The sequence below is a fragment of the Telopea speciosissima genome, chromosome 5, assembly GCF_018873765.1.
Source record: "Telopea speciosissima isolate NSW1024214 ecotype Mountain lineage chromosome 5, Tspe_v1, whole genome shotgun sequence".
Taxonomy (NCBI): Eukaryota; Viridiplantae; Streptophyta; class Magnoliopsida; order Proteales; family Proteaceae; genus Telopea; species Telopea speciosissima.
The window spans coordinates 34725786-34752194 of NC_057920.1; the positions used below are offsets into that span (position 1 = coordinate 34725786).

General features: G+C 39.0%; 1 protein-coding gene across 4 annotated transcripts in view; it reads right to left on the reverse strand.

The window, feature by feature from the left end:
* The window catches only part of LOC122661162 (centrosome-associated protein CEP250), a 40545-nt gene that overhangs the window by 12473 nt on the left and 1663 nt on the right, over positions 1–26409 (reverse strand). For 3 of the 4 annotated variants that reach the window (XM_043856493.1, XM_043856494.1, XM_043856492.1), the window contains exon 4: positions 20681–26386. In XM_043856493.1, coding sequence (XP_043712428.1) covers positions 20681–26386 — 5706 coding nt within the window. Of the gene's footprint in view, positions 1–20680; positions 26398–26409 lie in introns of all 4 variants that reach the window. The other variant, XM_043856495.1, reaches the window with a different exon arrangement.

Below are 26409 nucleotides of genomic sequence, written 5' to 3' on the forward strand. Positions count from 1 at the left end.
CCTTATTCCTGGGTTATTTGGGACAAATTCTAACCTGAATTGGTTCTACATTAAACTGTCTGGTTGAAAGTGAAGGGGAGGGAAGGGAAGGGAAATGAAATCCATAGTTCGAGAACTCGCGAGATCCCGGCGAGTTTCTCGGTTTTTTGAGAAACCGAGATGAGTTGGCATATGAGTTGCAAAAGTGCAACAACTCGACCGGGATCTCGAGAATCTCAATCCAAACTCCCTTATATGAGTGTCAGATCTCGAGATCTTGGTGGAAAATCTTGGTATACAAACACCTATCTATGCAAACCTTGGTATATAGACACTTATTTATGCCTAATATCATTTGAGTAAATGAAATACATATTTCATTTACTTAAGATATTATTCATAAATAAGCAAATACCCCCCTATTTGAATCCAATAAAAATAGTTAAAAAATCAAATTCCAAAAGGAAAAAAAGTCAACCACCCAGTTCAAGAACAAAAACTGGATTTTCAGCAGTAGGTGCAATTTTCAACTTTCTAATGCTGGGGTTTTTCTCAAATCTAAAAATTCCATAAATCTTAATATGGTAAAACATTGCTAAAAACCAAAAGTACGGTAAAATATTCATTTGTGTTGATATCCAAGAAAATATTTTCATTCAGAGCGATTTTGACAACATTCGTGCACACCAAATTAAGTTTGACCGGTACATAACTCCTATTTGGACTTTGTTTTTACAAAATCTGATAGTGTTATTGTGTTTAAATGGCCTAAAATAGGCTGAATACCAAGTTTCAGACCCAAACTAGGTCTAAAACCCACCGAGTTGAGGCTTCGAGTCGGAAAAACAAAAATGCACCAACTCGGCGAGATCTCAACTCGACTCGGTTTTTCAAGGGACCGAGTTGGTACCGAGTACCGAGTTTTAGTACCTTGACGAAATCAAGACAAAAAGGAAAAGGGATATTTGTCTAATCACTACCAACAATGAATATATAACTAGCTCAAAACTTAATAAATATAATACTTAAATAAATATTTCCTTGTTCATGTTGGCAAAGCTCTGGCTATAGACTGGTTGAAAAAAATCCAGCCAATGTGCAATTTACAAACAAAGGGAAGCAAAGAATAGCTTGCTTGTAGGTCCCACAAGGGAGTTCCACTTGTGTAAGCCTAGTGTCCAAGTTTTGAAAGCATCAGCAATACTAGGGCCGAGCTGAACCTGGAGTTGATTATGGTTGCAGGAATTCCTTATCAAGTGGATGGAATTGTTCTGAACTCACTTTATAATTCTTGGATGAAATATTCAATTGCATACCTCATACACTCACAACCAGGGTTCAAGGATTGGTATAGGATGGATCAGTCATGGGAAACATCAACCCCAATCATCTTGAATGGATGATCAATTCAAAGGATCGGTGATGTAGTTCAAGAGAACAAAAAGGGCAGCAGCAAACCAGGCCATCAAACTGGACCAAGAATGGGTTAATAGGCTTAATTTGAATGTCCAATGGGTTGTTGTATGGGCCATGGTCTTTATAGTTTTGAATTTACTTTTGTAATGGGCCAATTCTATAAGCCCAAATATTAGGGATTTAATGCCTATACCGGATTCAGTAGTTATTTTATGTTTTTTAGTCATTAAGAATATTAGGTTTTTATATTTTTTGTTTCTATTTTCTGTTTTAGAAAGTAGGATTTCTTTATTGTAATAGCAATCTCAGAGTTTCCTTTGCGTCCAGCTATCCCACGCATGGGGAATTTCACTTTGTAATTGCTACTTTATTTTATAAATAGAAGAAAGAGGACTCATCCGTCAGATCGGGATTTTGAGAAAAGAAAACACGGCTTTGCCTTGTGTGCTGAGTGATTCAGTTGCTCTGAGAGGGAGTATGGTGAGATGCCATTGGTGAGAGACCAAAATACGGTGAGAGGCCGTGGGTGAGAGACCCGAATCTGAGAGAGACTACTCAATCCTCTTCCTCCCTTCTTCGATTTCTTGTTTTTATTTTATTGATCTGAAATTTCTTGCAAATCTGAGAACCGATCAAAGTATTTACTGTTGTTGGACCTGAAGCTTGCGATCCTCTTGGGAGCTGGTTATCACTTGTGACTGGTGTACATTATTTGATATCAGAGCAAGGAGGAACGGAATACAGACGGAGTTGACAGTTGCTGAATTCAACTTTCCACCGAAGGCTGACCGTGCAAGTCTGATTTGACATCGCTACCAAAGTCGTGGATGAGTTTTTTCAACACAGATATAACCACAAGAACAAGGCCCAAAAAACAGTCCAGATCTGGGTTTACCTGGTCTGGTGTGGCCTGGTTTTTGATTGGGCCAGATTACTGATTGTATGGAGAAGAACTTTTAAAAGACTTAGAAAATACTCAGTGAGCCCTTGCCAGCTTGCATTGGAAGAGAGATGCTGCCAAGAAGTCAGATTGCGTATGACGAGTGATGCCCAAGATCTTTTAAAGTTTGCTTTTCAGATAGCTTCTATTTCTGTTTTAAGAGATATTAGGTAGATTTTATTTTTCAGATACTATTTCAGTTATTAATTAGATTACACTTACTAATTAGAATAAATAATTAATTTCTTTATTTGAATAACTTGTTGTACAAGGTAATCCACACCGTGTGTGGGACTCCTCCTTTACGTTTCGTGTTATTTTTGTACGAGCCTTAGAGCTCCAGCCACGGTTCAATGAAAGAAAAAAAAAAAAGAGTTAGTGTTGTCAGACTTAGAATTAGAGTAAGGCTTGGATGAATAATGATCATCCCAAGCTCTTTATTTATATCACTGAGAATAGAGAATAAAAATACAAATAAGCAATGTGGGACTAAAGCCCACATAATAGAAACATAAAAACATAAGAGAAAAAGGTCTAAAGTACCCCTACGGTTCTAACAGTTAGTTTCTCCAACCACGTTGATGAGTGAGTGATGCAGACCCTAGCCTCCTCGAATTGAAGAAGCCACCCTAAGCCTAGGGTTTTAGTAGGAGCCTTAGTTTAGTTTATTTCAGTTCTATACTTGGTTTTTATTTTGTGTTTTTAATTGAATCGGTTTAAATTGGTTGCATCCAATTGGTTCAATTGGTCTAATTTAAGTGAAGTGCTCCTATTGGCTAATAGGTTCTTATATCCTATTGGCTAATAGGGAATCTTCTTTTATTTCAAGTAGTTTTAAGTGAAGTGCTCCTATTGGCTAATAGGTTCTTATATCCTATTGGCTAGTAGGAAATCTTCTTTTATTTCAAGTAGTTTTAAGTTACTAAGGGTATATAGGTCTTTTGATTTTAAGTTTTAAGTTATTTTTAATTAGGTCCACCTCTCCACGATATTAAGTGAGAAATTTGAATTGTAATAGATTTAGGAATAAGGCCTTTGGCCACTTATTTAATAAAAACCGTGGGAGAGGCTCCCCAACCAATTATGTTTAAAAAAAAATCGACTTTTGCTGCTGGCCCTGGCTACTGCTGCTTCTCTCTTCTGAGAATTGTTTTGTGAGTCATATCAAGGGTGAGGGCTGGTGGATGCAACTCCTTGCATCTTGTAGATTGGGAGGTCCTTCTTCTTCTTCAATCAAGCTTCCTCAACTTGCTGCTACTGCAGATTTGCAAATCCGGTGAGTTGTTTGTTAATTTAGTTATTCCCTTTTTCCCCTAACCTTAACACCCCCCCCCCTTTTTTATTTTATTTGAGTTTCTTAACCCTGAATCACTCACAGCCCCATTCCCCCATTAATTCCATCGATTCCCCCAAAACCCTAATCCATCTAAAATCTGTCCAGCCATAACTAACCATCAGAACCAGCCCCAAACCTGGTCAATCTACCGTCTCACTGTCCCCTATACTCGATCCAAAAACCTGCCCTAAATTCCCAGCAGAAACCCTAAATGCAGCCTATTTCCTAATTCCTAAAACCCGAAACCTTAATCCTAATTCTGCAGATTTTTCAAACTTAACCAAATCCAATTATTTTTATCCCATAATAATCCCCTAGACCTGCATATTAAAGCCATATAAGACCCATTCCCATCCTAAACCCTAGAATTAACCTAAATCCTAGTGCTGTCCATTCGAATCAGCAACCCCTTTTGCTATTGATCCTGTTGTCTGGCTCCTAGTAGGTCTCCTACCTATCTAGGACTACATTAGTGAGGCAGTGTGAGGTGAGAGACCTTGCGTGAGAGGCCCTTGTGAAGATAGGTGGGATGCCTTCTCTATGATTAGGTGAAATACCTACATATCCTTCTTTTCCCTTTTCTTCTCTACCATCTTCTATTTTGTTTTCTTTTTTTTTTTAATTACCCCTGCAACTGAGAATTATTGAGTGATACCAAGACCTGCTGGAGAATTTTATTTGCTGACTGCATGTTCCATCAGTTCCCTATGGTGTGCTGAAGACAGAGAGTTGGAACACCCCTTCAAGGATCCTATCGACAACCTACTGTTTTAGGTGTTTTTCCTATTATTTTGTTGCTGGAACTATTCGTTAAAGCCTACTGTTGGCTGTGCCTACGATCCTACTGTACGTTAGGCCTTCATTGACCTAGCCATGCATTATTTGAAAGTGGAAGAGCAACAAGTAGAATGTCCTACTGAAGAGGTCTACGTTGAAGAAATCAAAGTAGACTTACTGAAGTAGTGGACGATGAGAGACTTAACACTGCAATTGACGTAGTGGTTGAAGAAACAACTAAGGTGACTGAGAACAAGAAGGAAGAAGAACATCAGGAGCTCGAGTTTGAGGTTGAGAAAATAGAAGACACAACTGTAGAAGACTCCATGGACAAGACCAAAGAGTACATGTCTGATTCTGAAGTTGATCAAGTCGTGTTCATCATGCCACCTGAATTTTTCGAGAAGAGAGAGCCACGTCTTGCAGATTACATTCCAAACATTCGAGAGTTGCCGGAATTCTGTTATGTTCATCACGACAAGGTGATAGTTCAAATGTCTAAAACTCGAGGTCAATTTTTTTTCTATGGCAGGGCAAGTTGATGCAGATCAAAAAAAGAAGTATGTCCAGACAGTCCAGTTCAAGGAGTTTACTGCTCACAGAACACTGTTCACGTGGTACTGTTCACATGAACAGTGTTGCAGGCCTATAAGTTGATTTGTTTAGGCCATGTTTAGGCCCATGAGTCCAGCCAGATTCTGCCCCAAATAATCATTATCCAACATGATTAAAGAAGACATTTTATCAGATTTTGTGGGCCCAACTTAGATCATAGTTATCAAGGCGTCACCATGGCAACGCCACGGCGTCCAGACTCCTTGGTCGCCTTGGATGCCATGGCGGGCACCTTGCCGCCATGGCGGTGTCGCCTTGTTTTTCTACCCTGTAAAACGCCATGGTCGCCTTCCCGCCTTGATAACTATGACTTAGATTATGTATGGAGGTTTTGTTACTTGCAAAAGAAGACTTCTAGAAGATTTGGTGGGACACAGGGACTGACAGCTTGTGTGAAGGAGAATGGCAGCTGTTGTTGAGATCTTTTAGTTTAATATCTACTTTTTATTTTGATTACCTTCTATTTTCTTGTAAATACTAGTTGATTAAGTAGTTTCTAATTCCGGTTTTCTGTTTTAGAAAGTAGGATTTTGTCATTGTAATAGCAATCTAGGAGTATCCTTTGCTGTCCAGTTTAAGCTTGGAGAATCCAAAAGAGTTGATAATATCATAGAAAAGAAATAAAGGCCACAAGGTCGTTTACGTCACAAGGTAAAAGAAAACCTTTACATTTCTTTCAATAAATTTTCAAGTATAAGTTAAAACCCTACGTCACGCCCATCCCTTTAAATAAACGTCCACTTCTGCTACTTTTACAGTAAAGGTTCCTAACCCCTATAGCAGGATCTCAGGTGCTTTTAACAATAGGATTAAACTCGAACCCAGCAGCAGAAAAAAGGGAATAATATGACAGCAGGTCAATAATGAAGTCTGAACGCACACCCCTATCCTCAGGTCTGACAATGTTGATAGAAATCCAACCACAGAACAGTAGTAGAACGAAACCCACTATGAACTGAAACAGAAAAAGGTTCAAAACTCATTAATGCACCAGATTCCCAAATTAGAAAGTAGCTAAAGGTTCAAAACTCATTAACACACCAGATTGCCAAATTAGAAAGTAGCAGACTTTGATGGCCAGATACTTCCAGTTGAAGGTAGGCAACTTTTGGAAAATGATCTCTTTAAAACCCCAGCCAAAGTTAATGGCTAGATCATGAGATAATCCAGAAGTTTCAAAATAGAAGGTAAAGAATCAGAATTAGTAACTGTATACTTCAGGGAGATCCAGCCACTGTAAGACAAAGAAGCTATAATTGAAGGTGGTCGATAACAAGGGGAATATCATATCAAAACCTGGACTCAATCGACTGGCTGAATGAGAAAAAAACCACCCAGAAAGTTGCTGTCTAGGAAACCAGATTGGAAGGTGCCACAAGGAGTATTCTTGCTTCCAAGGTTTCAGTGCATCACAAGGTTGATGGAGCATGCAACAGTACATCTAGGTACTCTCAATAAATCTAAGTTGCGATGGAAGCAAGATAGAAACAAAAGAGAAGAGGGGAATAAGAAGGATATGTAGGTATTCCACCCACTCCACAAGGGCCTCCCACCCTGGCTGTCTCTCGCAGCAAGCTGCATCTCACAGGTTTCTAGGCCAAGCTTTCTCTTTTCTTTTTTCTTTTTTAACTCAAATTGTGGCCGTTGTCAGCCATTCTCTTTATTAAATAACAAAGCAACCATTACAAGATTGAAAACTTTGAAAATAGAAACTACTCCTATTCTAAGATCTCTCTTTTAGAAACATTACAAATTAGAAACTAAGACTCCATTATTGCTATTACATAAAACAGAAAGTCTACTTTCTAAAACTGAAAATAGAAACTCAAAATATAGAAATCTAATATTCTTAATTGTAGCAAATCAGAACACTAGAACACCAGAACCAAGAATGAGAAGAGAAGAGGAAAGGGGCCTGTTGGTTGCAATAATCGAGCATAACAGCCGCCCCCCCCCCCCCCCTATTGTCTTATTTATACTAGATTACAAAAGAGGATTCCTAATCATATTAGGATCCATACATATAAAATAGAAAGTAAACTAAACCTAGGTGTAAACCATAATAGAAATTGAAGTTAATTAGGGAGAAATCTCGACTAGGGTATTAAAATATCCTAGTTGAGATTATCTCCAGCCCTAATTACTCGATACACTTTAACACTCCCTCCCCCCCCCCCCCTTCAAGCTGTACAGATCACCAAAACCCAGCTTGGAACAACTCCTACAAAAAGCAGGACCAAACAGAGGCTTAGTAAACACATCACCCAGTTGATTAGTAGTGGAAACAAATGGTGTAGAAATCAACTTCTTCATGACAACATCCTGAACAAAATGACAATCAACTTCAATGTACTTTGTCCTCTCATGAAACATTGGATTACTGGCAATATAAATGGTGGCTTGATTGTCACAAAACATCTGCATAGGCCGAGTGACAGTAAATCCTAACTCCTAAAATAGTGACTTTACCCACATCAACTCAGCGGTAGTATGTGTCATGGCTCAATACTCAGCTGCAACACTAGATCTAGCAACGATGGATTGTTTTTAGTTTCCAGGTGACTAAGTTACCTCTCACAAAGGTGCAATAACCAATCGTGGAGCTCTTATTACCATCAACACCAGCCCAATCAGCATCAGAAAACCCAACTAGGTTAATATTTCGATTAGGGCAATAAATGAGACCTTTGCCAAGAGCACCTTTTAGATATTGTAGCACACGGCAAGCAACATCCCCGTGAATCTTCTTTGGTGTTTGTATAAATTGACTAATAACTCCAACTGCAAAGGAGATATCTGGTCGAGTAACAGCCAAATAAATGAGTTTTCCATCTAGTCTCCTATATTGATGTACATCTATAAAGTCTTCACTCTTACTGGATCCAAGTTTTTTATGAGGATCCATGGGAGTATCAACTGGTTTGGAAGCCGTCATCCCAATTTCAGATAGAAGGTCAACGACATATTTCCTCTGTGATAAGCTAGTACCTTTCTTGCTACGCAAAACTTCAATACCAAGAAAATATTTGAGAATACCCAAATCTTTATGAGAAATCGGATCAAAACATTTATATCCTTTCTAGGTCCTAGAGTAACCAAGAAAAACACACTTAATAGACCGAGGGGATAACTTATCAACGACAGGATGAAGGATATGAATAAAACATACACAGCCAAAAACACATGGTGGAGAAGCAAACAAAGGATGATCTGGGTAAAGAAGAGAAAAAGGGATTTTATTATTTTAAACAGACGATGGCATACGATCAATAAGATAACAAGTTGTGAGAACAGTATCACCCCAAAAACCGTTTGGGTACATTCATGTGGAGCATAACGGACTGGGCCACCTCCAATTAGGCAATAAATGTCTATTTTTGCGTTCGGCCACTCCATTTTGTTGTGGGGTGTACGAACAACTAGTTTGGTGAACAATACCATGAGTAAGACAAAAATCAGAAATCTCAGTTTATTTGTATTCAAGAGCATTGTCAGAACGAAAAACTTTAATCGACTTGTCAAACTGAGTTTTTATTTTTTGATAAAAAAATTTTAATTTAGTAACAAATTGAGTCTGATCTTTCAACAAATAACCCAATCGGAACGAGAGTAATCGTCCAGAAAACTAGAAAAGCCTAATATATTATGGACACAATACGGACCCCCAAATGTCAGAATGCACTAAAGAAAACAATGAAGAACTTCTAGGTGAAATACCAGCAGGAAAAGAGGCATGGTGATGTATGCACAATTCGCAAGCTTCACATTCAAGACGAGAGGTAGGCTTGCAACTAGGAACCATTAACTGTAGTTTAGGTAAAGATGGGTAACCAAGTTGTAAATGCCATTGCATTGAGTCGTACCCCTTCCACTAGTGCCACGGCCACGACCACGTCCTCGACCATGATTAGCAACAAAGGCTGAACTTTTTTTGGTAGTAGTATCAGATTTAGATGGATTACCTAGGCGATTGATACGGGAAAACACTTCACTGAGAGAGGGAACTTTCTCCCTTGTGAGTACTTGACCTTTCACAGACTGATAATCAGTGTGCAATCCAGCCAAAAATTTAGCAACATGAAACTCAACCTATTGTTGTTTTAACCAATCAAAATTGGTAGTGTGTGGCTGATGTATCTGGAGTTCTTCAACCATGCCCTTATAACTGTCAAAGTATTCACTCAAGGATTTATCTCCCTGTTGGAAAGTGAAAATCTTCTCATAGAGATCATACATGTGGGAGATATTCTTTTCTTGAGAAAAACTTTCACGCAAATCATTCTAGACATCCTTGGCAAGGGTGTGAAACATCACATTGGATGCAATAGTAGGCTCAAACACTGTTCTATAGCCATATTTTAATAATAGAGTTCTCACGCATCTACTCATCATGAGCTGTAACTGAAGCAGGATCCTATGGATAAGCAGTAGGAGAATCATCAGTGATGTATTTTATTTTTCCTTTGGCATGAATATAAGCACAGCCTGGGCCCATAAAAGATAGTTGGAGACTCCGAAGAGTGTTATAGTAGTAATCTGAACTTGGACATTGTCCAATGGTAGTTTAGGGTCAGCCATAAGGATAGCTGAACAAATCTCAGTAGCAGCAGCAGTAGTATTGCAATTGGTTCTTGAATAGAACCAGCTTAGGGTAACAAATGACCCAAAAAACAGTATCACAAATTCACAATCACCACCAACAGCAGCAGTAATTAATGAGGTAATCGGCTTCTTAAAAAACCCCAGATTAGGGTTAAATAACCCGAAAATAGTAACAATAAAGCCACCAGCAGGGATAGGGTTTCAAAACCCAAAACTTCCAGCAGTAATAGTAAAGTTAGAGTTTGAAAACCCAAAAAAAATTAGCAGAAAACCAGTCGGTAGCAGCAGTGATGGCAAAGGTAGGGTTTGAAAACCCAAAATTAATAGCAGCAAGTCAATCAACAGAGTTGGGTTTCGAAAAACCCACACTCAACCAAATATCAGTGGAAAATAGGAATCGAAGGCTGTACCTGAAGAAGGGAACCAGATATTGGATCAATTGGAGACAAAATCACCTAATATTAAGCCCTTAATAGGGAACCGCATGGAATAGAAGGTAAAAAACCCTCGCAAAATAGGTTGAATCTGCAATCTTCAAGTGTAGAATCGATCCACTGACTGGATCAGAATTAGAAATAGAAGTAATGTCAAATAAGCAGCTTCAACTTGAAATTCTCCTATCGATCTTGTACTTCAGGTAAGCAGTAGTAGTATAGTAAACCCTTAGTTTTCAATTGAAAATTCTATCTACGGCTTAATCCATAGTAATATGCAACTTAGGATGCTGCACCCCTTGAAGAAAATACGGCTTTAGAAGACTCTCAAATCAGAACACACAAGTGACAACAACCTAATGGTTGTGCTCTGATACCATGTAGCAAATCAGAACACTAGAATACCAGAACCGAGAGTGAAAAGAGAGAGATGGAGAAGAGGAAAGGGGACTGTTGGTTGCAATAATCGGGCATAACAGTACCCCCCCCTTTATTGTCTTATTTATACTCAGATTACAAAAGAGTATTCCTAATTATTAGGATCCATAAATATAAAATAGAAAATAAACTAAACCAAGGTGTACACCATAATAGAAATAGGAGTTAATTAGAAAGGAATCTCGACTAGGATATTAGAATATCCTAGTCTAGATTATCTCCAGCCCTAAACACTCGATACACTTTAACATTAATGACTAAGAAACATCAATAACTACTTAATCCCGTATAGCTCTTAAATCCCTAATATTTGGGCTCATAGAATTGACCAATTGCAAAACTAAACCCAAAAATATAAAGTCCATGGCCCATACAACCATTGGGCACTCAAATTAAGCCTATTAACCCATTCTTGGTCCAGTTTGATGGCCTGGTTTGCTGCTTCCCTTCTTGCTCTCTTAAACTACATCAATCGGCTCATCCAAGGAGGGGGAATAATAAAATAGTGTAGATCCAACAATTCACAGAGACACGAGATAAGGTTACAATACCAATATGGATACAACAGTTAAATACTGTCTTTTAAAAGCTTGCTCCTACAGATTATAAATCATCAATAAGTACTCAACAGTATAGTCAACACTCCTGTAATCTATCATTTAAAAAAGAAGACAATTGCCGGATTGTCAGATATGTGCATAAGTGATGCAATTAGGCGGTCGGTTAATTAGGGTTATTTATGTAAGTTGCAATTTAAATTTTATCTTGTTGAAGTTAGTCAAGGATAGGAGTTAGTAGGAACTTGAGTTTTGAGTTAATTTTGAATCCTGTTTCAGTTTTAGGATTGGATTCGAACTTCTTTGTTTGATTCTATATAACAGCATGTAAGCCAATGATTCTCAAGTTGGATTTTGGAATGAAAAGTTTCGAGTTAATAATCTTCTCTGTCATTTCAGGTATGATCTTCCTTCCTTGTTCTTTGTTCTTACCCCTACCCTATTACTACTGTCGAACCGATTGAACCGCAACTGACTTGATCAAACTCTCTCATTAGTTGTTCATTGAGTCTGAGATTAGCAATGAAGGAAGGCCTCCCATATGCGACCTAAACCGTAGGAACTTTTCCTCCTGGATCATCTTCTGAAGTGTAGTTTAACCCTTACCCAAGTCTATACCTTTGCTCTACCACCAGATTTAGTTGCAGGCCCTACACTCCTCCCTTTTTGAACTGTTAGATCTGCTGGTACTAAATCAAAGAGGATCCCTTGCTGCGATTTGTAATCCAAAGTCCCAACCTGATCAGATTTCTCATGAGAGGAGAACTTTCCCTTCAAAATCACAACATCCTTGCTGCCTGGTTCTGTTATCGACCAGAGGTTGAAGACAACCTCTCGTCTTGCTTTTCCCGAATCCCCCTCCCCACAATTCCTCTTATTTTCTTATTTTAATCCTTTAAATTCCAGTAATGCCCCTCTCTTCTCTTCTTATTCCTGTTTATCCTTTTTTTTAACTTTGCTTCCAAGATAACCACTGCTAAATAATTCTTAATTCCTTTATATCCAATCTAAAGCTACCATTTAATATTCTCTTTAATTACAGCTATGCCATCCTCTTATAAACTCCACTTAATTTACTGTTAGGCAGCCATTATTCCTTTATAAGTTTTGATATATTTACAGTTCTGCCATCCCCTTATAAAGTCCACCCAATAAGTTCTTTCAAACCCAGGTTCCACATCAGCAAGTAGTTGTATCTTAGTAATTTTTTCAAGTCTGTATTTTGTAAAGTGGAAACTAATATATCATTAGTTAATTAGCTATAGTGAGAGTGTTTTAGTTCTAATACTACTTTAAATAGTAGTGAGACAAGTGAGGGATTTTTATACAAATCAATATAATCCCAAACATGTGAGACCTGTTTGGAAAAATTTCTGAATGAAGTGAATTTCATTTGGAGGCTTCCCACCTCTGGTAACCTAAGACAGCACTACTACTCCTCCTTGTTGACTCTTTGCTGGGATTTGCCAATAATTTAGTAAGGATATCATTTTCTTGTCAAGGCAAGCAGGAGCCAGATTAGAAGCAACTGTTAAACAATAAGCAGTGTTTCCTGGAGTCTGCCACGAAGTATTTGTATGCCTTAGTGGCCCAAGTTCAAGGGATACACACCCCAAGCCTACGGAATATCAAAGTAAAACCAAGATGTCCACCTTAGCGTAAAAAATTAGGGTAGTCTCCGAGGGGAAAACAACAACTTAGCCTAATCCCAACTAAATGGGGTCAAGCTACACGGATCCTTCGGCACAATGTTAAAACAAAGTAGAAGAAAAGAAACACAACATCGTAACAGAAGTCAAAAACACAAACTAGCTTGGGTCGGCTACACAGATCCTTGCCCTCCAATCAGCTCTATTCGATGTCATACTAGAGACAAGACCTAAACTATGCATGTCATTTCTCACCACTTCTCCTAGGATCATTTTAGGCCTGCCCCTAGCTCTTTTAGTACCTTCAATCTGAATCATCAAGTCACTCCTCTGAACTGGGGTGATGCAGATACATCCCCAAAAGAGGCTTATTTTGATGGGGAGTAAGTCTAATGTTAGGTTATATACATGTTGGGCCTTTGATCCCATGGGTTTTCTATGTAATAGGCCACTTTTATGGGCCTAAAATATGGGTAATGAGGTTCCATACAGGATTCTTTAATTAGTTTAATTAGTGATCATGTGATCACTTAAGTGAGCATGTGGCTCGGTTAAATGGTCATGTGACTATTGAAGTTGGGCTGGGTTAGGACTCTATAAGTCCAACTATGTTTTGAGTCTATTTCCTTCACTATTTCAGTTTCCTAGTCAGTTTAGGTTACCTAGTAGGTTAAGGATTGGGTTAGGCCTTTCCATTTTAGGAGTCTATTATTGAGTCTTTATATAAGGTTGTAAGGGGGGGCAAGCATTGAACACGAATTTTGATATTAATGAAAAACTTTTGCTGCTCTTCTTCTCCATTGAAGATTTTTGTCTTGTGTTTGATCAAGGCTGGTGGGATCAGTGTTTGATCCGATTGACACCTTGGGGTGGGAAGCCCAGGTGGTTCGTTCGTAGGATTGGTGTTTGATCCAATCGACACCTTGCAGTGTGAAGCCCGGGTGGTTCTTTTGAAGCTCTCCTTCAAGTTCTTTGAAGATCTCCTTTAAATTCAAGTTCAAGATCTGGTTTTTATTCAAGTTCTTCAAGCATTCAAGCTGCTGCTAAAGATTCTCTGCAACAACTTTGAATTGAAGCATCCTCCTTCTACTTCTAATCTTCTAAACAACCCAAACCCTAGCATCCCTCCATCTCTGAACATCATTCCCAAACCCTAAATTCTCCATAGACCAAACCAGCCATCAGAAATCTCTCAAACTTGGATCGAATTTCCCTCTCAGCCCTAGGAATATTCAATCCAAACCTCTTCCCAAGATTCCCATCCTAAACCCTAGATACCCTCAATTTCCACTTTTCAAAAACCTGAAACTCTAAAACTAACTTGCTGCCCAATCAAGTTAATACACTTCCATCCATCAAAACATCTCAAGACCCTCACTAATAGACTCCCTTACATCAACTCGACATTACCCTAACCCTAATTTCATCAAAAATTATATTTTTGGCCTACCCGATTATTATTCACATCAGGTCATGGTTGTTTAGTTCCTAGTTTGACTTTTCAAACCTAGGACTATATCATGGGGTGTCCGAAGGCCTACAATGGACATGGCCATACCACCCCAAACGACTTTCTCGAAGCTTATCTTGAATCAGGACTACTCCCAAACCATCTCTAATATGGTCATTCCTTACTATATCCTTCCTGGTTTTGTCACTCATCCATCTCAACATCCTCATCTCCTCTACGCTTAGCTTATCTATATGACACTTCTTACCCGCCCAACACTCCGCACCATACATCATAGTCGGTCTTATGACCATCCTGTAAAAGTTTCCTTCAAATTTTAAAGGGATCCGTCGATCACATAACACTCCAGTTGCCCCTCTCCACTTCATCCACCCTACTTTAATCCTCTGTAAGACATCATCTTCTGTATCACCTTCCATACTAATAATCAACCCTAAATACCTAAAATGGCTTCTTTGCGAAATCTCCCTCCCATCAACTTTCACCCCCTCATTCTCCGTCCCGGTGTTGCTAAAGTTACATACCATATATTCTATCTTCGTTCTACTTATTTTTAGACCTTTTGTTTCCAAGGATGATCTCCATACCTCCAGTTTGGCATTAATCCCAGCCTTTGTCTCATCTATTAAAACAATGTCACCAGCGAAAAGCATGCACCAAGGTACCTCATATTGGACGTCTTTGGTTAACTCGTCCAAGATAAGCGCAAATAGATAAGGACTTAAATCTGACTCTTGATGTAACCAGGGTTTAAAGTACCGGTATCACGTATCGTATCGGTCGGGTGATTTTAAGAGACGTATTGTATCGTATAGTATCGTATCATATCGGAGATAAGTATCGAACATTGCAGAAACGCATGAAAATGGCCAAAAAAACACATGGAAATACACTTTTGGACACCAAAAAAAAAAAAAAACCAATAAACAAGCAATATAGAGTCACACTTTCTCTATCATGCATAAACACTAAAATGGAGAATAATGTGTAAGTAGACAAGTGCGATAAATTGAAATTGTCATAAAAGGTTTACCTTGATGAAGCTTGGAACCAAAGGGGGTTGGAAACCCTAGCTTTCCTCCCTTCCCTTTTCCCTCCTCTTCTCTTCTTTTTCTTCTTCTCTCCTCTCCTTTCTCTCCTTCCCACGTTCTTGGTTTGGAAAGATGAAATGGGTTGAAGAGCTCATGCCCTTTTATAATTAAAATGGCCCTTATGGTCCATTAGGTTGACAGCTTTAGGTCCTAAAACCATTTAATAGTTAAGTTGAGCAACGCGGGCCCAATCCGACTCCACGAGGTATGGGAGGTTACGGTCAAGGTTGGCAATGCTCGAGACACCAACACACTACCTAAACTCACAGGGTAAGTGGGCCCTACGAATTCCACTTCTTTTGGGGCCTCGCAATACAGGCGGTTGCACAGGTGGTTGCATCAGCAGGTTTAACCGCCTAATTGACTGCCCCTGCTAAGATAGGCTTTTTCAATGCCTATCACTCCCAAATCTTGGCTCGCACTCATTTATATATATATATATATATGATATTAAGTGTTATATGCTTACCATTGTATGGTCTCACCACCCATCAAGGCGTAATTCCCATCCTTTTGATCAATAATTCTATCCTTGACTACTATGACCCAAGGTCACTGGTGTTGACAGTTGCCAATACACAAATTATTAAAATTTTAAATTAGCCTGGATTTTGGGCACGGGTATAACATTTCATAATTTGCAATTGGCATTAAGGGACCCAATTGAGACCTGTCAAAAAATTTGTGACTCTGATACCCTAAGGCTACGTTTGGTAAATGTCGGAACAGCGTTCTTTGCCGTTCTTCCGTTCTTTGAGAACAAAAAAACATAAAATCTTGTTTGGCTTGCTGGTTCGTTTTATTGGTCTTTTAGAACGAACCGGAAGGAAGATTCCATCAAAGAACGTTCTTTACAGACCGCCTCAGACACGGTTTGTAAAGAACGAGAATGAGACAGTGTAAAAGAAATGCCAAAACCCGTGAATGCCAGATGGTGAACTCGTGAAGGCCTTGCGACCATTTGGGGAAGAGAAGGGGAAGAGAAGGAGCAGAAGGAGCTCACCTCTACGGCTCTACCTGCAACTCCGTTTCAAGGTTAGAACTAGCCCTCTCTCTCTCTCTCTCTCTCTCTCTCTCTCTCACTATCTCATTCCCTCTATCTCTCTCTGTCTCGCTCTCTCTCTCTCTCTCTCTCTCTCTCTCTCGTCCCTACTGTCACTTAGATCGGACACGATCTTTATTTTTTCTCCCATTTGTGTCTCAGGAATTGGGTAATTTTCTCTTTGTGTTTTCAGCATATAATTATTCTTTGATTATTCCCAAACCCTTAGGCTGTCTGCTGAGAAACTTTGGGATATTAAAGGCCTCCCCTAGGGTGCCACTGGACTTGGGTTTGGAGACCTATGGATCTGTTATTTGGCTGCCATTAAAAAAATCACTTCAAACCTGCAAATTTGGGATTTCAGATTTTTGTTTTCCTAATTAATTCATATCTAGCCATCTGATTGAGTTCTAAACTTGGGGGGTTTTATTAGCCTTATCTAGTCTTATAATAGTTCCAAATTCAAGAGGAATCAGTGGGCTTGATTGAGTTTGATTTACTGTTTCTGAGATCTCTGCCCGTGAGATCGTTGTTATTCAAATTAACCCCAAGCCGACAATCAGATTGTTCCCATCTTTTAGAGGGTTCTTATCCTTCCTATTAACTACTATTTCTTATAGTTTGTTGTGATTCTACGAAGCTTGAGTTCTCAGACAATTTTCGGGTTACTATCTGAGAGGGGTTTTGACTTGGGATCCATCCGGGAGGTTTTTAGAGTTGTTCCAACCTACATATCCCCCCCCCCAATCAGGGAGCCTATATCGAGGTAAAAGTGAAGGAATTATGCATGGTCAATTAAAAGAAAGTAAAACCACTGTAAGAAAAATTACAGCTGAGAGTGTCATGGGAATATCAAGAAAACAAGCCAGAGAGATTGGCAGGATGAAGGGTGATATAGGAGGTATTGATGTAGAAAGCATAACTTAGGAGAAGAAAGTTACAACTCAGATGGATGTTATGCTATCTAAAACATACAAGGAGATAATCACATCATTGAGAAAAAATAAATTTTCAAAGGTACAATTTCTCTCACACAAAGGCCAATGCATCTTTTTTTTTTTTTTTGGCTAAGAAGGCCAATGTATCCACCAACACATGGGGTGAGGGGTCCACCCATAATTTCTACATGACAATTCTATTCAATCGATGAAATGTCAGTAAAATGCATATTAATTTAAGTTTGTTAAGTAAGAGAGACATTATTTTAATTTATTAGATATTTTAATTTATGTTAAATGTGTAAATTTATAAGATATTTTTAATTTAAGTTTGTTAAGTGAGAGAGACATTATTTTCTATAAGGATGGCATTATTGTAATTAATGTCAAATAGGGAAGAACAGATTATACCAAACACCATTTTCGTTCTGAACGGCGTTCTTGAGACCGTTACCAAACGATCATTTTCGGTCTCAGAAAGCCGTTTCAGACCAGAAACGCCAAAGAACGTTTCTAGTCAAGAACGGGCATTCTTTGTTCAGACATTTACCAAACGTAGCCTAAATCTTATTCACATGAATGATAAATATTGAACTGATCCATGTTTGCAACTTCAGAGTGGGACTAATATGGATGAGATTTTTTATTTCACAGAGAGCGGAGCGGTAATTTCCCATGCTCATGTGTCTGGGCGCAGGATCCATGTGACATAAAGATATTTACTTAACTAATTTCGTAGGCCTAGCTTCCAACCATATTATAGGCCCATTAATGCAACCCATTATAATGAAAACACATTGGATTAAAGGCCCAACATATACACAACCCAACCAAAAGCTTATATCCAATAAAATAAGCCCAATTGTGTTTTATCTGAATCAGTTACACCAAGTGGTACCAAAGCAACACGCTCTATCGAAAGATAATGGGAGCACTAATCTAGAGTTTTTCCAGTTCAATTACTTGGGCAAACCTCCTAGGAATTAGACAACATTGGACCTACCTCAAACAGATTGATAGATGACAAACATTGCTAAATGCAAATTAGAAAACTAAATTCTGAGAACTATTCAGAAAAGCATAGTCATCTTGAGCAGTTTCCCTAAACTTAAAATGGGATATATATACTTCACTATTTCCAACTTAACAGTATACATTACTCCCCACAACACATACACAAAGCACACAAATGCTCTGGCATAGGCTATAAGGCTCTCTTATAGGTGCTCAGCCACGTGTCCTGCTCTTTGAGGCCTATGCTTAAGCAGTTGCCTGCTTATTGGAAAGCTCTGTTGGTTTTAGCCTTATGCCTTCAGGAATTTTTCCTAAGGAATAAAATAGAGTAGGTTAGATCTAACATCCACTCCAATCTGTTACTGTTTTAGCCGTATCAGATCACAATATCAGGTTTGTTCTATGATTTAGCTCAGAACGGGGCTTGAGACCATTTTGAGATCTATTTGGGTCTCACTAGGAAGTGAATCAAGATGTATCTGAACCTGGGACTGCAAATTCATTTCTGGACCCTGATCTATTCAGTTCTGATCTTAGTTAGTAAGTTCGTTTATGATACGCGTATATGAACATTTAATTCAAAAAAACATATTTTACCATATATTTCCGTATATATGGTAAAAAAAAACTCGTTTTTTAAGTGCACCCGTATTATACACGTATTAAACACGAATTAAACGCGTTTAATACTTTTAACTTTAGTTTAGTTTTGTTATAAAAATTAAAAATTTAAAAAAAAAAAAACTCAAAACTTAAAGAAAAAAAAACGCAAAACAAAACTCTCGCATAATACGATTTTAGTCTTCTTCTGTTCGAACCCTAGCCACCGATTGCCCCCATTCCATTCATCTTCTTCATCTCTGTTTTCATTTCAGTTCAGGTGGCCGGTGAGACTTCCTTTGAGGCTGAATACCCCCTGCCCCCTTCCTATTATCCGTTCCCATTTCAGTTCAGGTGGCCGGTTAATTGCAGTTGGGTAAATCGGTGATTGCAGAGGCGGACAAGCTTTGATCCTCTTCTTCTTCTCCGTCTCCGTTCGCCAAACAGTTACAGCGGTGATTGCAGTGGTGGCCTGGTGGGAACACTCAATCTGAGGCTCTCTCTTCCTTGTCTCTGTAAGTCGTTCCTCTTCTTTTTCTCTGTTTGTTTTTCTTCTGCTTCATCTTTGTGTGGTTTAATTCAAGGAACAAAATTTTCATAAACAAATATGATTCGAGTAACATGAGTTGACAATACTGCTATTTGATGCAATTGATCATTGACTATAATTCTAATGCCATGTGAAGTAGTAGAACATTAAGCACAAGCTTGGCAGCAGGTCATTTGAGCTCTACATATGACTGTATAAATTATTTAACCTGCTACTAAGGTAAATGAACTTCCATTGGTGATGTTAGTTAATTGATGTGAGCTCATCTTAGAGATGAGTTCTAGAACACATAGTCTTTTTTTTTTTTTTTTTTTTGTCTGATGAGATACTTTTACTGATATTTTAATTTTAATTTGTTAAATGATAATCTTATGAGATGTAATCGGGGATATTATATTGTGTTTATTTTAGTTGCGCGGTTTCTTTTTGTTAAAATCATTGTCTATATGCTATTATTTTGTTTAGGGTAAATTACACGTCAACCCCAGGTTTTCAAACGAAACTCAAATCACCCCTGGTTTTTGGAAATACTCAAATCACCCCCTGTATTAGACCCCAATATGACAAATTAGCCCCTACCGTTAGTTTTATGCTGTTAAGTGATGATGTCAGCCAGTTAAATAAATTTAAATCCCTAAACTACCCTTGACATCCAAACATAGATTTTGAAGGGCAGTATTGTAAATTTAATTCTAATGTTTTAGTACAAGGGTAAAATAGTCCTTTCAAATCAATAACTAACAGCAGACTAACACCGTTATTGTAGAGGGAGACGGATGAGTGTTTTCTAAAACCAGGGGATGATTTGAGTTTTGTTTGAAAACCAGGGGGTGATGTGTAATTTACCCTTTTGTTTATTAGGTGGTGCATGTCTATTACATAGTGAATACATGCCCGTATTTTTGCTTATAGAGCGGTCATATTACACACGTATCGTATTATTGCCGTATGAGTTTTATTACGCTGGATTTTTAAGAAGTATTATTGTCATCTAGTCCGTTTAATTGCCGAACGTATCCATTCCCATTCAATTGCCGTTCCCGAACTTACTAACTAAGGTTCTGATGCAGAACTAACCTGCATTATGCACCCCGACTTTAATGACCCATTATTTGGAATCCTAATATGAATCTTTGTTCATAAAATTTTAGTTACTGATCACAATTCACATGGATAAGCATAGTAACCATACAAACCAAACCAGGAATGAAAAGATCAGCACAGAAATTACCTCATTTAGTGAATTATCAGAGAAAATGCCACCAGATGGTTTGAGAAGATGTAGGTCTACCAAGTCATTACCATCAATTTGTTTTAACCATGACTGCATGCTAGCCTCTAGATTGTATAAAAGCGTCTGCCCATTGGAGAAAACATCTTCAATAAGACAACCAAAACCAAAGTACCCCTTTTTGAGTTGATCAACAGCAGCTTCAAATTTCATGATTTCCGCACATTGGTACTTTCTTTCTTCCGAGTTCTCACTGATTAACTTTTCAAGGTGTGAAAGAACCTCAACTCTTGCAGTTTCTGTTATATCTCTTTCCTTCGACAATTGCAAAACAAGAGCCTCTGTCTTTGCCAGCTCCTCCTGGAGGCCATCAGCTCTTTCTTGGACCTCATTCAACTCTGTTACAAGGAGGTCTGCCGCTCTTTTAGATTTTCTTGCTTCATGCTCTGCAGAAGACATACCCTCACGTAAACCACCACATAGTCTCCCAATTTGTTCCAACTTCTCAACAGGATCAATATTATTATTATATTCATCACCAAGGTCAATGGCATGTAAAGTATTTAACAACCTGCTCAAAGTCTGTTCCCTCTTCTGCAATATGTGCTCAAGCTCCTCCAAACGATTCCCTAAGAGAATTCTCCCAGATTCTAGAGCTTCTGTCTTCTCCACATAGGTAGACAAGTCTTTGATCCTCAGTTCATAATGGACAAGAGCATTTTCCTTGTGGACAAGCTCACCCTTCAAGCGTTGAACTTCAGTATTCATGTCTTCAATGTTTTGTTTCAGAGTGTCTCTTTGTTGCACCAATCCCTTTCCTTTTCTAACTGCCACATTTAACTTCTCCCTAGTAGCAGTCAATTTCTGTTCCTCCTGATTAAGTCTCTCTTGGAGATCATCCTTTTGTCTATTCAGTGTTTCAACTTCAGTAACCAAAGATTTATGGTTCGCTATAATCGCATTCCTCTCCTCCTCCACAAGAGACAAATTACCCACAGCATCCTGAAGCTGTTTCTTCAAAACCACTGCATCACTCTCGTTGGCATCTGCTGCCATATCAGTTTCTTCAGTATCATGCCCCTTCACTGTCTCTTTAAGCATAGGTTTCTCTGAGGTTAGGGTTGTGTAATTGTCTATAAGCTTCCTCAGTAATCCCTCTAGGCTCGCAGCACTATTACCGGTAGACGCCACATCATCAGCACCATGACACTGTAATGCATCACTAACCAAAACTTGTAGTTTCCCAATCTCAACTTCAATATTTTGATGACACTCCTCATTCTCAAGCTTTTCAACCAATTTTGCTTGCAAGCTTGTTACTTCATTCTGCAAATAATTTTTCTCAAGCTCATATTCAGCTGCTTTTTTTGAGACTTTATCATGTTCCCTGCTGAGATTCTCCAGACTAGCAGAAAAAAATTCTTTCTCCCGAGTTACCACGAGAACAGAAGCCTCAAGATCAGATATTTTCCCTTGTAACTCTTCCAGGTCAGCTTTGAGTGACTCACAATAGGCTTCAAAGTTTTCAACTTTCTGCTGGAGAGAATCTCTATCATTGTGAGCTTCAGAGAGTGCATTTCCTAACCACACAATCCTATCTTCTGGATCCACCGACCGCAACTGCAGAGGCATATTGATTCTGTCCAATACTTCTTCCCACCTCTGGACAACGTTGTTCTTTTCCATCAATGATTGTTCCAGCATCTCATTTTGCTCAGCCAAGCCATAAAATTTACTCTGAAGCTCCTCGTATTGTCTTCTAAAATCATCTCCTGTGTTTGAGGATGGCTGGAAATCTTCTTTCCAGGCATCCATAACAACAAAACCAGCATCAGAGTAAGACCCTCCTCCAACAGAACTTTTCTGGTCCCAATCTGTCAGAGGTAACAAGTTCCCATTGACCGATCTCGCCAGCCAATCTATCTTTTCAATTATATCTCTGCAGTGAAAAGGCTCAGGGAGCTCTAGGTCTTCCAAGATCTCTTCTATCCTCTGAAGAACAGAATCTTTAAGAAGGAAGGATTCTCTTAATCCAGTAGAAGAGTTACGAATGTATGAGAGTTCAGATTCTAAAGCTTCAATGCGTTCTCCTGCCTCTGAATAAGCTTTAAGCTTTGTTTCAACCTCATGAATCCTTCCATCTTTAATCTGTAGTTCCTGAGAACGCTGCTCAAGTTCAGTGGATATTTCTGCCAAGGACTGCTTTAAACTGTCTCGTTGCACAACCAAGCCTTTCCCTTTAGCAACAGCTATACTAAGTTTCTCCCTTAGAGTAGATACCCTCTGCTCTGACTGCTCAAGTTCAGATACTTTCACTTGTAATTCAGAACGAAAAGCTTCGAGTTCCTCTTCCATCTTTTGTAAACTTCCCTTCACAAGGCAGATCTCATCTTCCTGTCGATGATTCACAGAGGTAATGTGGTGCATCTTTGCCTGCAATTCACTCAATTCTGTCACCTTGGATTCAAAATCTTCTCTTGACAAGCTAAAGTGGTCATTAACTTCTTGATATTTCTGAAGAAGAACAGAGACAGCAGACTCCAAGAGCGAAAATGGTGCCTTATCTGAATCAACCTCCACAGCATCCAGCTTAACTACACTAGCAACATCTTCCACCAACTTAAGAATAGCTTTTGAATCAAGACATTTTCTGTTCAGTTCTTCGATGTCATGCATTCTGTTCACTAACTCGGACTTAAGTTCATTGCTGGCAGACTCAAGTTGCAGCCTTTCACCCAGTAACTTGCACAGTTGTTCTATGAGGGGTTCATAAGAAGTCAGTTCTAGAGGATCAAGCAGTTTGACATCATTGAGATGCATATCACTTTCATCTGCACCTCTACATGAGTCATTTAGGAGTTTTCTGATTTCCCAATGAATTTTCTCCAGAACACCAAAAGCCAATTCATTTCTCACATGTAAGTCGGAAAAATTTTTATCTAATTCCACATATAAAGAACGAAGTGTTTCACAATCTGTATTTGCTAATTCAAGTTTCTTGTGCAGATCCTCAATTGCTTTTGTTGCAACTGTGACCGAAGCAACAACATGACAACCAAAGTCCATGGCATTAGAACAGCCAGTTGAAATGGGGGAAAACAATTTTTCAATGGATTTATCAAGCATTTCAACTGCCTGGGAAATTGTAACAGCTGCAGAACTCCATTCTTGCTCAATGGAAGATGCCATGTTACCCACTTCTTTCTGCAGATTTTCTATTTCATTAAAGATTGTGGTGGCCTTCTCATCCGAACTTTGCTGTATTCCATGCAACTGACTTTCCAGATCACCAACTCTAGACTGATACACACTCAGCTTGTTAATTAGATCATTGTTTTTTGCTTCAATGTCAAAGGATTGTATCTTTGAAATTTCACACTGAACCTTGAGCTCGCTATTCTCTACTTCAAGATCACTCATCTCATGCTTCAAAGTTTCATACAGAACCTTGAGCTCATTGCAAGCAACACTAGCAAGTTTTGTATTGTCTTGCTCTTCCCTGAACAGCCCATTGGCTTTCTCTGCATCCTGGTACAGTTCCTTCAACATATCTCTCATATTCCCCATTTGCTCCTTTGCAAACTTAAATGGTCCTGCCATCAATTTTTCACCTTCAGTGAGAAGCACCTGCTCTGAATCATTGTCATCATGACTAACCTTGGACTCAAAGGCTTGGATAAGTTTAGACACCCCAGATCCAGTAATTTTACCACCCGACCTACTTAAGGCTGTTGAATGAGAGTGCATCCCTTCAATTGCCCTTTCAATTTTATCCATTATTCCCTCAGCCTCCTCCAGGTGGTCCTTCAATCCAACACAAACATCCAAGCAATTCTTTTTAAGCTGTTCAAGTGGTAGTAGAGATTCCACAACAGTGAGAACTGCAGGTCTTCCGATAATCTCTCCCTCATGTTTATCAGGAATTCGATGAGAACCTTCATCAACTACTGCATCATCATGAATCATGTTCAGCACATTAGAACCTTCTTGCTGATTCCCACCTTCCTCGGATTCAGGGAACAATTGCATAGGCTTATTATCGATCTCTTTTAGTTTTGCTTTGTGAGCATCTAGGCTGTTTGAGAGAACGATATTTTTCTCAGTGAGTTGTTCATGGCGGGCTATTGCTTCTTTTAGATCAACCCCAAGTTGCAAGAGTTCACATTGTTGTGTAGCTAATTGATCTTGATGGTTAACAAGCTCAGCTGAAAGTTTCTCATTTTGATGCAGAAAATCCACTTTCTCCTCTTCAAGCTTCTTTCTCTCCTCTATCGCTGATATAAGATTCACTTTATGTATGTCTAGGCTGCTTGAGAGACATATATATTCATCAGTGAGTTGGTTAAGGCGAGCAATTGCTTCTTCTAGGTTAACCTCAAGTTGCCAGTGATTACCCTGTTCTACAGCTAATTGTTTTTGATGATCAAGAAGCTGAGATAACTGTTTTTTGTTCTCATGTGCGAGATACTCATTCTCCTCTTCAAGCTTCTTTCTTTCCTTTGTCACCAATGTAAGACTCCCATTTAAGTTGGCATTTTCCATTTGGAGAGAGTCCAATACACCCTTGCAGTTAGCCAATTCTGTCAACAGGTTTTCCAACTCCTCTTGTGACCTCTCCAGTTTAGTCTGCAGTTCAAAATTACTGACAGAAATATCTTCAACCTCTTCCCTTTTTGTGCATAGTTGAGTTTCTAGCTCCACTGCTCTGGCTGTTGAAGCCTGAAGCTCAGTCCGACACTCCACAAGCTCTTTGCTGAGGCTCATATTCCTTTCCTGCATTTCTTTGAGTGAAGCACTGAGCTTGGATATTTCATCAACAAGCTCACAACGGCACTGATCAAATTCCACATGTTGCTTGTCTTGTTCCACAAGCTGCAAGTGGAGGACTTCTTTTGCAACATTTGCCAAGTAGAGTTGTTCTTTAAGACTCCCCAAAATATCAGCAGAACCATTTCCTGGTATACATGAAGCACCTGTATCGCTTGAGTATGCCAGACAATATGATTCTCTGGACTTGAGAAGAAACTTAAATTCATCTTCATCAAGCCTCCTCAGCACTTCTTCAAGTTGAAAGACATCACCTGAGCCAAGAGATACAGTCTGTCCTCCAGGTAGACCCTTTGTTTTTGCTTCCAGTGGCCTTGCAGGCCTTTCACCAACAAGTACAACATCTCCCTCAGAAAAATATTGCTCTACATACACTTCAATACCTGTCTTTGCCTTCTCCACAACTCTTTGAGCTTGTTCTTTTGGTTCAGTCTCTAAATCAGGTGATGGATGCAGTGTTTCCCAATTTTCTTCATAAGATGAAACTGTGACTGCATTGTCCTTCTGTGCCTTTAACATCACCTGAGGATCAGTATGATCTGTGGGGGAAGTTTCTTCTGCTACTTCACTTGCATCTGCAGAAACATGGCCATCTCCCACACAATATCCTTCTAATTTGTAGGTAGCATCAGCAGAAACATTAACACCATACACCTCAGTGGTTTGTTCTGCTTCATGGGTTTCCTGCTTCATATGCTCCACAGCTGCAGCTGCTTCTGCAGGATCACCATTCTCCAGACACGCAGATTCAACAAGCCGCCAATCTCTTTCAAGCTCTACTTTCACAGATCCAACTTCTGAATTTTCACCACCATATAAAGATTCATGAGTTTCTTCAACGTTTCCATCAAATTGAATTGAACCCATACCGTCCGCTTCCTGCATTGCCCCTACCCAGCAAC